This window comes from Paramisgurnus dabryanus, chromosome 24, assembly GCF_030506205.2.
Source record: "Paramisgurnus dabryanus chromosome 24, PD_genome_1.1, whole genome shotgun sequence".
NCBI classification, from domain to species: Eukaryota; Metazoa; Chordata; class Actinopteri; order Cypriniformes; family Cobitidae; genus Paramisgurnus; species Paramisgurnus dabryanus.
In genome coordinates, this window is record NC_133360.1 from 6,862,964 (window position 1) to 6,875,061 (window position 12,098).

Consider the following 12,098-nt stretch of genomic DNA (forward strand, 5'->3'; position numbering starts at 1 on the left):
ACTCCAGCATCAATGTGTCTGATCTTAAAATTAGTAACTTTCTTTGTCTGGAGGTGGAATATCATGATACAAACAACTACAGCTGTGTGGTGAACAATTCATTCACCAACAAAACTACACAACTCAACAAGAGTGCACTATGTAACGGTATGATATCAGTTGATATTAATGCTTATTTAATATGATCTCTGCTTGTCAAAGTTTGTTTTTTGCCACAGCTCCTGAGCTAGATGTATTTGTCTACAAAAGCAATTTATATAAACATATAAACACCCTTCACATAAAGCAAATATTTTAGTTTATCTTCTCAAGGGACAATACTATAGAAATGATTTAGAGTAGTCAATTTAAAGTAGGAAAGGCTCCAGCATCTTGCGTCCCAGCATAAGATAACAGGTTAAGATGATGCGTACTTTGCATGGATAGATACTGTATATGAGTTTTGCATGTTGTACTGTTAAGTCATTCACATAATGGGAGAGTAAATGGAAAGTTGGGATTTTGATTAGTGCTGACCCATAAAGGATTTTAAAGGCCGATACCGATACAAATGTTTGATGGTTTTAAAATCCGATATTCCGATATATCACCATGAACTCACTTAACCGTTGTTCTCTCTGCCCGACTCTGGCTGGATCAGCAGGTTGGAGGATGTGTGACAGGTTATACACAAGTGTTGCCAACAGGGTGGTTGTAGAGTGCCCTCTGGTGGACAAACTATACAACGGCAACACTCATGACATGGTTGAAGGCTGTTTTATCCGTTTTTTGTTTTGTTTAAAGGGGTCATATGATGAAAATGTTAGCATTGCCACTTTGTAGGTGTGAGCAAAAATAGGTCATTGAAATTTGGCTTTCATTATGATGTCATAAGGATATCTTATTAGAATAATACCGCCTCTTTAATCTGAACTCTCCAACCACTGCACTGCCGTTTAGTGCAGAGAGAAAGAAAGAGAAAGGAAGGACTTGACAGCACAATTGAGTTTGAATTACAACAAACCACCATCATTGTGATCAGTGTTTGCACTTTATCCGCTCATTTGCATTTTAAAAAACACACCCAAAACGACACATTTTTGCACTTGACAGCACAATAGAGTTTCAATTACAACAAACCACCATCATTGTGATCAGTGTTTGCACTTCATCCGCTCATTTGCATTTTAAAAAACACACCCAAAACGACACATTTTTGCTCAAACCTACAAAGTGTTAATGCTAACATTTTCATCATATGACCCCTTTAAATATTCATTTATCGGCCATTATGAATGCAGATACCGATAGTTTGGAAAATGCCTAATATCGGCCTGCCGATATATCGGTCGGGCAATAAGTTTGATTCATCTTTATTAATCAAATCATTTTACATATTCCTTTTATCTCATTTATTTGTGTTTAACATTCAAACTGCCATCATTTAAGGGCACTTTGTTCTTATAATGCTGTTTTATAACAAATAATTTATTGTCATGTGATGAATGAATTTGTTTTCTGATTTAACTCAGGTTTAAATCATATTGGCAAAGTTTACACAAATAATTGTTTTATGTTTGTTTATTACAGATCACAGCCAGCACTTTAAATGGCTTAAAATTGGTGCTTCTGTTGTTGGGGGTGTTGTTTTTATTGTTCTTTTTGTTTTGGTCTCTTGGTGCTGGTGTAAAAAGAAGTTCCCATGTCAAAAGGGCAAGTATCACCTCGAGCATGTACAAACATAAACATAAACATGTAACACCATTAAAAAAAATTTAAATATAGGAGTTGCTTATTTACATTTTTGTGTGTAAATTCTTTAATACGTAAAATACATAAAAAAAGTTGATATTTAGGCCAGAGCTTAATAAAGTTAAGTCTGTCAGTAAGTATAAGATCTCATGGTTATTATGATGATTCTGAATTTTAAATCAACAAGTGGACAACACTCCTGGACAAGCAAACGGTAAATTTTTACCATACATCTTAAATCAATATGAATAAACTTTTTGTTTGTTTTGTATAACACATTGAAAAATGTAAAACTACAAATGTGTATCTTTAGGTTGTTGACCTGCTATACCAAATTGTTATGCAGAATAAATGTAATAAAGTTAAGAGAAATAAATAAACATAAAAGTTAGGATTGAGCAGATGATGTTAGTAAATAGATAATGTTAAATTTAAGTCTAACAGTCAGTCTAAGATCTTGTGGTCATTTTGATGTGATTCTGATTTTGGGTGTTCAGCAGATGACAGTAAAGATCAAGATGGGACCAGTAACAATTCTGCACAAGGCAATGGTAACTGATGCTTTACATCCTCACAGTATGTCTACAGTGTAAAACATTAAATAGTTACTCAAATGATACTGTCATGGCGACATTTAACAAAAAATGTATTTTTATAACAGGGGCAGCTGGAGCAGGCACTTCAGGCAACAACCCTGAGGAAGATACACCTCTGATAGTTCAACCATCATCACCACCACAGGAGTCTGTGCCTTTAAAGCAGCTTTGCTGCAAATAGTTACAGAAACCTTCAGTTAGATAAACTATGATCTATTCAAAGGTTTGAGATTTTTTTTTATTTTGCTTTAAGGATACATTAATATGATGTTAATAGTTGCATTAATAACATGTATAATATTATAAATTACAATTTTAATTTATTTTAAGCTAATGTTGTTGTCTTCTAACTTTCTGTTCATCAAAGAATCTTCATGAAGCTGTTACATTATTGAAATTTTCAGGTACAAAATTTCATGCTCTACTTTTTGTCTGGTAGCTGTTTCTCGCTGACCTTAAATGTAGATTTATCCATTTAAAATTATTCAACATTCAATTTTTCTGAAGTTCATTAGTAGATTTGTTATCTGTTTTTTTTTTTATTTTTTTTTTTTGCTTTTTCACTGATATTGCAGCTCAAACCATCACAGATCCACCACTGTGTTTCACCGTGGACATACAATATTCGAGGTGCTAAACTTCTTTGGAGCTTCTCTACATCTTAACACTATCATATCTGAGAAAGAAACTGAAAGTGGACTCATCTAACACTGCTGACACCGTTGAAACTGACGTTTGGCATTGGAACGAGTGACCAAAGGTTTGGCAATACCAGTCCGACTATGCTCCCAACAAACATTATATCCATTGTTATTGTACCTATTTATTGGATAAATATTTATTTTTTCCAAGGATGTTTTTATGTTTTTTTTTTCATTTATTTTATTTGTAACAAAAAATCTGTTGAGTTTATTGTGCAAAGATTGTTTTTTATCTGACAGCGTTCTAATGTTTTCAGCTCCATAGTTTAATATATTGACAATCTGAAACTGAAACCAGTTTAAAGTTCAATCTTGTTTTACATTAATATCAGGTCATTACATTTTCCAACTCCCAGAACCAGCACTGAGCACATCTCACATTACAAGCATTAGGCTACAATGTTACTCCTCTGGTGATGTTTGACAGACATATCTACACTAATTATGTCAGGTGGACGATAACACAAACTATAGGCCTAAGAAACCTTAAAGGGGACATATTGTGAGACTTTTTAAGATTTGTGTCCCCAGAGTACATATGTGAAGTTTTACCCCAAATACATGATAAATAATTTATTATAGCATGCTAAATTTGCTGCTTTGTAGGCATAAGCAAAAATGTGCTGTTTTTGGGTGCATCCTTTAAAATGCATATGAGCTGATAAAATGCAAACACTGATCACCATAATGGTGGTTTGTTGGAATTGAAACTCAATTGTGCTGTCAATTAATCGCACAATTAATCGTTACACCCCGTAATGTGTCATTTTGAAAGTTTATATACTTTATAAAGTAATATTATTAATGTGTTTGCTGATCTTGTGAGCATATTGTACAGTAGTGTGTGAAATGAATTGTGTGTGATTACGATTGAATAACCACTAGAGTGCAGTGTTGTGCTGTGAATTACATCATTAGTTGTCATTTGTCCTAGTAAAAGCATACAAACTTGATGTTAATTTCATGCATATATTTATTTAAATAATAGTTTTCTATTTACCTCTCTTCAATTGTTAATAAAGTGATATATATTGGTGTGAAGTCCTGTATATCTCTCATTGAACCTTTGCTCTGTTTAAAATAGGTTTGTTTGTTTTTAAGGTAAGTGGGTTACAAAAATCACTTAAAATTTTACTACTTGCACTTAATATATAAACATAATCTGTGATACATTGAAAAATCAATTACATTTAACGTTCACTTTGATAGTCTAACATATTACAATTGATTGTGTTTTTTAGTATAAAATATACTTCTTAAAAGTATACAAAAGTGCGCTTATTTTTCTCAAGGGTACGTTTTTATTAAATGAGTTTATTTTCTGTTTTTATGGAGGGCTTAAGAGGACTTTTATTGAATACAAGGCTTACATTATTAAACCAAGACTGCAATCGTTTTTTCAGATTGCTTGTGCAGCTTCAAACCTCTTTTTTGATATGGTGATGTATAAAATTCAAATAATTTCTTAGGGACATTCAGAAAAATGGGACAAAAGGCCTTGCTGGAAAAAAAACGTATTTTAGAATGCACAGAAACAGCCTAATTGTTATATTATTCAAATGACAGAGTTTGTTTAACAAATTTTTCACGGTCCATCCCAGTAGATGGCGGAAATGCGCCTAAAGGTGGTTTTGCCTAACCGCCATAAAACACAAAAGAAGAAGTAACGTCAGTTTGTTGTTGGCTTGCTAGAGAAGAGTCGTAATAAAGTGTGCTTTTACCATGTCGAGACGGTGTTATTTTCACCCCGACTGCAAATCTCCTTTATATGGCCTTCCTAAGGATGACGAAATTAGAAAACAATGGTTAAATTTTATTTTTAACTCAAGTGTTGAACATAACAACCCCAACATATTTCTGTGCGCTGCGCATTTTACAGATGACAGCTTCCTTAATCGCGGGGAGTACAATGCTGGTTTCGCACAAAGGCTTATTCTGAAAAATTCATCCGTTCCCACTTTATCAGGACAATCGGATAATGAACCAAAACCTGTAAGTATGTTTCATTTTGTGATGATATGGTTTCAGTTTCAAGCGTAATTTGGCGCCGATAGCCAGTTAACGCTAAATGCTAATTCATCAGTGTGTGTGTTCATCTTAAACATCATTTACTCTAAATCAATAAGTTATAGCTGCGTCCCAATTCGTTTACTAATAATATGCATTAATAGTTTGTAGGCTACTGTAGTTGTGTTCGAAAGGTACTTACTTTTGAGTGCAAACCACACTGTGCCGTTTCTCAGTCAGAAGGCTGCAGCTTCCGGAGGTCGCATTTGCAGGGTGCATACGTCATCAAGACTGTGATATTTCAGAATATAAATAATTACAAAGTTGATTATTATTGTTAGTTAATCGTAAATATTTATAATATGCTTATGATTTGCGAATGTAATTCTCATTTAACTAAAATAAACCAGGTTTGATGACGTATGCAGCCTGCGCATGCGACCTCCGGAGGCTGCAGCCTTCGGATTGAGAAACGGCCATTATTTAGGATGGATAGTATGCAGATTGTGTCTGTCTGTTTGACAAAATCAAATAATTTATAATCTTATTGTGTGTGTTGTTAGGATGTAGATGAGGATTGTTGTGAATCTTCAGTGTATGTAAATGATGGGAGCTCCTCAGAAAGTCTGGATTTAGTGATCAACGAACAAGATCAGCCACTGATGGACCAACATCTATCTGAAGAGACATCCGGTCCAACACAGGAATCAGAGCTCAATCTCACTTTACTCTGTTATAGCGAGTCAAGCCCCGCAGACGCTCATATTACGGTCACTGTGTGTGACAGTGATGATCAGGATGAGGAATCTTTGGATCAAATCTCCACAGTTTCTCGGAATTTTGTCTGTAATGTTGAAGAACAGCAGAAGATCCCGCAGACAACAGTGAAGACGTCTTCAATCGGAGTGGGGGATTGCAGTAACCAGATGGCGAAAAAAACAGAAATCATAGTAGTGGAAAGTGACAGTGATGATGATGATGATGATGAAGAAGAAGAAAATGCTGAAGAAGAAGAAGAAGAAGAAGATAAGGATGATAATGGTGATGATGATTTTGTCCCTTCGGATGAGCATTGTGATGAAGATGATGATTTCATTCCATCAGGTAAGTTTCTTTATTATTGTTTTGTGACACTAGTTGGTGTACATTAAAGTAAAAAAAAATTTCAATGCTGTTGTGTGTTTTTTTTTCAGATGAGATCAATACATCTTCTGATGAAGAAAAAGCAAAACAAATACACAAGTGTCCATACTGTGAGAAGAGATTTTCCTATACTTGGAAGCTTAAGTCACATGTGCGCTTACACACCAAGGAGAAACCGTTTCAATGCAGCGTATGTGGAAAAACTTTTAGGCTTTCAGGTTCTTTAAAGTCGCACGAAACAACACACAGCGAGGACAAACCCTTTCCGTGTTCACACTGCGATAAACGTTTCAGGAATAAACATCGTGTGATGGTCCATGAAAGAGTTCACACCGGAGAGAAACCGTACCTGTGCCAAGACTGTGGGAAGAGCTTCTCTAATACCAATGCTTTTAAATTGCATCAGAGAGTTCACACCGGAGAAAAACCTTATCAATGCACTCAATGTGAAAAGAGCTTCGCACGTCACAAGTCCTTTAAAATTCATCAGCGAGTCCACACTGGAGTAAAACCTTATCCGTGTAGTTTTTGTGGGAAAAGTTTCACTCGACAGGACAATTTGGTGACACATCAGAGAATTCATACGGGAGAAAAACCTTACAAGTGCACTCAGTGTGATATGGGATTTACACAAGCGGTTCTCCTGAGACTTCATCAGAAAAAACATACTGGAGGAAAACATTAATATCTATAGAGATATTCAGTCATGTAGGACATTTAAAAGACTCATCATGCTGAAGAACAGATCGTGAAAATGACAAGTCATTCACAAAAAAAAAAAACAAGCACTATTTTACATTTGTAGAAACTTTTTATTTCGACAATAATAGCAGATTTAATTCGATTTTGCACTCCAGGTTCTGCTCCACTAGAAGATCTTTCTACATTTCTGGTTTTGTGACATTTATAATGTGATAGTTTTTTTATGTTTATGCATGTATGCATATTTATTTATTTTATACATATACATTATAAATACATTTTTAAGGTTTGTTTTTGGTTCACCCGGAAGGTTTTCTTTAAATAAATTGAGCATTAGTACCTGTATATTTAGAAAGAAACAAATGTTATTTGAAAGGTCTCTATTCTCAAATGTAAATAGTTAATGTTGTGTTGTTATTTATCATTCCTCTTTCTAAAAAAAAGTCAAACACATCATTTAATATTATGAGTGGGAGTCAATAAATATATTGGATAATCTGTATCAGTAATTCATATTTATTACATTAATTATAATTTTCCATTTTAATATGTGACACTTAAGATCACATATAGTGTGTACTTTCACTTATTTAGATTTTACTTATTTAGATAGTTAAGTGGGGTGAGTGTTCCCATTAAGCCCACCAAAATGTAAAGTTGCTCTCAAAATGATTCATACCCAGGCCGAATTTTTATATGAAGTTTATTTAACTAGGTTTGGGAGCAGCATGGCATGTAATCCAACCAATCAGCATAAAGATGTGCCTATAAATAACTGTCCCACATCTCTTTTCCGTGGGGAAGCATCCCTCCTCCACCCCATCACTTCACTCTCAGCTGGTTTATCTAGTTCAAGTTTAAAGAGGGAAAGTAGGCTACTTTGGGTTCGGGCTATAATTTCGAGCTCGGAGCCCTCCCCGCTTGGAAAGCACGCCAAATAATCTTTATCTCATTTCTTATTGATTACATGTTAATGCGAACTACTTGATATAAATATGCATCTTCTGTACGGAAATGACACAAGAAAGTGGCCAAAGACTGTTAGAGACAGAGACATTATTAAAAAGTATTAGCTGTTTTTTCTTGGTTTTTTGCAGATTTCCACTGGGATTTTGGACCACTCTTTTGCATAGATCTCCAGGTCCTTCTTAATTGAATTTAGGTCTGAACTCTGGCGAACGTTGACATTTTTCTTGTAAAATACCCAGGTCAAGTTCTTCTGCACACTGCCTAATGTTTTGCTTCAGAATCATAGTCTTTTTCAGGATGTCATTTACTTTAACAAGGTTGCCTGGCCCATAGGCTGAACCCCCCATAAACATTAAGTTCTCACCACCATTGACCATGGGGATGGTTTTCGGGTTGAATGCTTTTCCAATGCTTTCTCCATCACTGGTGGCCACAAAACATTTAGAAATAGATTTGTAGCCTTTCACTTTTTTGTGTGAGCATCTATGAGCTACGAAAGATCCTCACTAAGCTCCTTGGTTTTGCAATTGACCAGAAACTGGTATGTATCTGTAATGTGTAAAATATGCTTTTATATCCTGCAGAACATTATTATTAATTGAAACTATATTCAAATTTTACTTTAATTAATTCTTGCCTGGTTAAATAAACTCATGACATTTAAGTAACAGTACATTAAAATTAGTTTGTTGTTACTGCAAAACAAAATATTATACTGGAGGTGAGTGCACGTTCATCAGGACCTTCAGATTTTTGTTAATCACCTGACATAGTTGTATAAACTTGAACTTGATTGTTTCTAATGTTATTCTGGGCTGGTGCTGCAGATATTGCTGGTAAATAATACATGAATACATAAAGCTGAAATTAGATTTCTGTTACAAAAATGTTTTGTAAATTAGAAGTGCCAAATGTATATTTTGTTCTAATATGTTTTGTTTGCTAAATAAATTGTATTCATACTTGTTATATTTCATATATATATATTATGAATATACACAGAGTCTGTGAGTTGCCCACCATACATATAGCTTCAATTTTTATAGTATTTATTACATGTTTTTATATTAGCTTGGCTTCTTTATGTATGTTAACATTTTTAATCATTATAAAACATCAACAAGTAAAATAAAATAGAATCAACAAGTAAAACAAAAAAGTTTTGGATAAACTATATAAAAAAGTACATTCCTCCAGATTGTGTAATCCATTGGGGTAGCCCTTGCCCCTGTATTAAAGGCTGCCTAAAAATTTGCTTATTTTCTAATGTCAGTATGCCATAAGTGACCAAATATATAATTAATAATAATAAAAAATATTTATTGACAGGTAAAAGGGCTCATTTAATTTAATTTAATTCACACTTTAATTATAAACTCACATTAAAGTATATTTTAATTTACATTATTCGTTATCAGTACATTAAGCAATATACTTAAATTATATTTTAAAGAGACAATAGCACAGAATTTAGATTTTATATTTAGGGTTTTTCCTCCCATTCCTCCTTATGGGCTTCAAGTTCACGCTCCATTCCAGTAGATGGCGGAAGTGGTTTGCCAAACAACCGTCATAAAACAAAAGAAGAAGACGTGGTTGTTGACCTGCTAGAATCATGGAGTTATTGTAATAAAGTGCTTTTTATCATGTCAAGACGGTGTTATTTTCACCCCGACTGCAAATCTCCTATATATGGCCTTCCTAAGGATGACAAAATTAGGCAGCAATGGTTAAATTTTATTTTTAACTCGAGTTCTGAACATAACAACCCCAACATATTTCTCTGTGCTGCGCATTTTACAGAGGACAGCTTCCTTAATCGTGAAGAGTACAATGCTGGTTTCACACAAATGCTTAACTTGAAAAATGAATCAGTTCCTACTTTAACAGGACAACTTGCTAATAATGGACCAAAACCTGTAAGTAGTATGCTTCATATGTTACATTTCGTTTAACAGTTAAATGCATTTCATTTGTCAGCAGCACTGCTATGACAAATGCATATCAGATAGTAAAAGTTATTTAGTGGGTCAGTTGTGTGTTGATCAGCTGATATCATTTATAATCTTAACGTGTGTGTTGTGTTGTCAGGATGTGGATTATTGTGAATCTTCAGTGTATGTGACTGATGGGAGCTCCACAGACGATCTGGATTCAATGAGCACCAACAAACATCTCTATGAAGAGACATCCGGTCCCACACAGGAATCAGAGCTCAGTCTCACTTTACTCTGTTACAGCGAGTCAGACAGTGATCAGGAGGATGAATCTTCTGATAAAACCACCAAAAAGTCACAGAATTTTGTCTGTAAAGCTGAAGAACGGCAGCAGACCATGGTGAAGATGTGTTCAGTCCAACTGGAGGACTGCAAGAACCTGATGGAGATAAAAGCAGAAACCACAGAAGAGGAACATAACACTGATGATGATGATGATGAAGATGATGATCTTGTTCCTTCGGATGAGCCTTGTGATGACAATGATGATCAATCTACTTCTTCAGGTATGTTTCATTTTTATTCTTTTGGTAAAGAGAATTAAATGGCACAAAAATGTATATAAAAAATATAATTTATTTCAAGACTCTGACAGAGGACCTAGGTTGTGATGCTGAATGTGGAAAAAGATACAGAATTACCTTCTCGTTCACTGTACTTGTAGTTTGTGTAAATTTAAGTTATAGAACAACTATTTTCAATGCTGTTATTTCTTTCAGATGAGATCAATGAATCTTCCGATGAAGAAAAAACACACAAGTGTCCATACTGTAAGAAGATATTTTCCGATACGTGGAAGGTTAAGTTACATGTGCGTCTACACACCAAAGAGAAATCGTATCAATGCAGCATATGTGGGAAAACCTTTAAGCTTTCAAGTTCTTTAAAGTCACACGAAAAAACACACAGTGATGAGAAACCCTTTTCATGTTCACACTGTGATAAATGTTTTAGAAATAAATATAATCTAAAAGAACACGAGAAAGTTCACACTGGAGAGAAACCGTACCTGTGCCAACACTGTGGGAAGAGTTTCTCTAACTCTACTGGTTTAAAAGATCATCTAAGAGTTCACACCGGAGAAAAACCGTATCATTGTTCTCAATGTGGAAAGAACTTTGCACATCCCCAGGCCTTTAGGCTTCATCTGCGAGTTCACACTGGAGTTAAACCTTTTCCGTGTAGTTTTTGTGGGAAGAATTTCACTCGACGGGACAATTTGGCGACACATCAGAGAATTCATACGGGAGAAAAACCTTACAAGTGCACCCAGTGTGATAAGGGATTTACACAAGCGGTTCTCCTGAGACTCCATCAGAAAAAACATGGTGGAGGAAAACATTAATATCTATAGAGATATTCAGTCATGTAGGACATTTAAAGACTCTAAAGAAGAAACATGCTGAAGAACAGACTGTGAAAATGACAAATAAGTCATTCACAAAAAAAATGTTACAAGCACTATTTTAGATTTGTAGAAGACTTTATATTTTCTGTACTGTATTGAAAATAACAGCAGATTTAATTCGATTTCGCACTCGAAATCTTATTATCAGCTCCTCTTGAAGATTTTTCTACATTTGTAGTTTTGTGACATTTATAATGTGATTTTTTTGTTTATGCATGTATGCGTATTTATTTTTTTATACATACAATTATAAATAGATTTTAAGGTTTGTTTTTGGTTTACCCAGAACATTTTCTTTACAGAAATTGAGCATTACTACCTGTATATTCAAAAAGATTTTTTTTTCTCGTTGTCTCTATTCTCGAATGTACATAGTTAATGTTGTGTTGTTATCTATCATTCCTCTAAATAAAAAAACTCAAACACGTCATTTAATATAATGATCTGGATTCATAATAAATATACCGTAGCTGTTTCCCATTTAGACGCATTATCCCCGTGTTTTCGCTGATTTCACACTGTACTCAAATGCTGCCGCTCTGTCTTTTGCCACTCAGTGGGCGTAACCGCAGTCATTTTTGCCAAAGGTGACGTCACATGCATACTCTCTATTTGACCGCGTTTATATGGAAGAAGACAACAACTCCCACAATGCACAGCTCTGCAAGCCACTCCCACTAATCAGAACACCGCCTACTAAGATAGCTCTATGGCCTAGCTTAGCTACCAACCTCAATATTAAACAGGAATTTAAGGACATTTCAAACCAACTTCCACATGGTACATAGTACAAAAGTATTTTAAAAATAATTTCCACAGTCTTTAATTTTATTTACAGATGGAT

General features: G+C 34.5%; 2 protein-coding genes across 2 annotated transcripts; both read left to right on the forward strand.

Annotated features, from left to right (window-relative positions):
* Nucleotides 1-4,686: 4,686 nt before the first annotated feature.
* LOC135723748 (uncharacterized) lies at nt 4,687-7,382 on the forward strand. Its single transcript, XM_065244444.1, has 3 exons — nt 4,687-5,020; nt 5,599-6,139; nt 6,229-7,382. Exons 1-3 carry the CDS (start codon nt 4,751-4,753, stop codon nt 6,861-6,863), a joined length of 1,446 nt encoding a protein of 481 aa, XP_065100516.1. The 5' UTR covers nt 4,687-4,750; the 3' UTR covers nt 6,864-7,382.
* A 1,976-nt stretch (nt 7,383-9,358) lies between these two features.
* LOC135723846 (uncharacterized) lies at nt 9,359-11,726 on the forward strand. The gene is made up of 3 exons (XM_065244453.2): nt 9,359-9,768; nt 9,941-10,352; nt 10,566-11,726. Exons 1-3 carry the CDS (start codon nt 9,496-9,498, stop codon nt 11,189-11,191), a joined length of 1,311 nt encoding a protein of 436 aa, XP_065100525.1. The 5' UTR covers nt 9,359-9,495; the 3' UTR covers nt 11,192-11,726.
* Nucleotides 11,727-12,098: the final 372 nt, after the last annotated feature.

What these genes read in the sequence shown, in the direction of transcription:
- LOC135723748 (XM_065244444.1), top strand. Translation starts at nt 4,751, where the DNA reads ATGTCGAGACGGTGTTATTTTCACCCCGACTGCAAATCTCCTTTATAT. An exon ending in CGGATAATGAACCAAAACCT is followed by an intron (nt 5,021 to 5,598) that starts GTAAGTATGTTT and finishes GTGTGTTGTTAG; the next exon opens with GATGTAGATGAGGATTGTTG. An exon ending in TGATGATTTCATTCCATCAG is followed by an intron (nt 6,140 to 6,228) that starts GTAAGTTTCTTT and finishes TTTTTTTTTCAG; the next exon opens with ATGAGATCAATACATCTTCT.
- LOC135723846 (XM_065244453.2), top strand. Translation starts at nt 9,496, where the DNA reads ATGTCAAGACGGTGTTATTTTCACCCCGACTGCAAATCTCCTATATAT. An exon ending in CTAATAATGGACCAAAACCT is followed by an intron (nt 9,769 to 9,940) that starts GTAAGTAGTATG and finishes TTGTGTTGTCAG; the next exon opens with GATGTGGATTATTGTGAATC. An exon ending in TGATCAATCTACTTCTTCAG is followed by an intron (nt 10,353 to 10,565) that starts GTATGTTTCATT and finishes TATTTCTTTCAG; the next exon opens with ATGAGATCAATGAATCTTCC.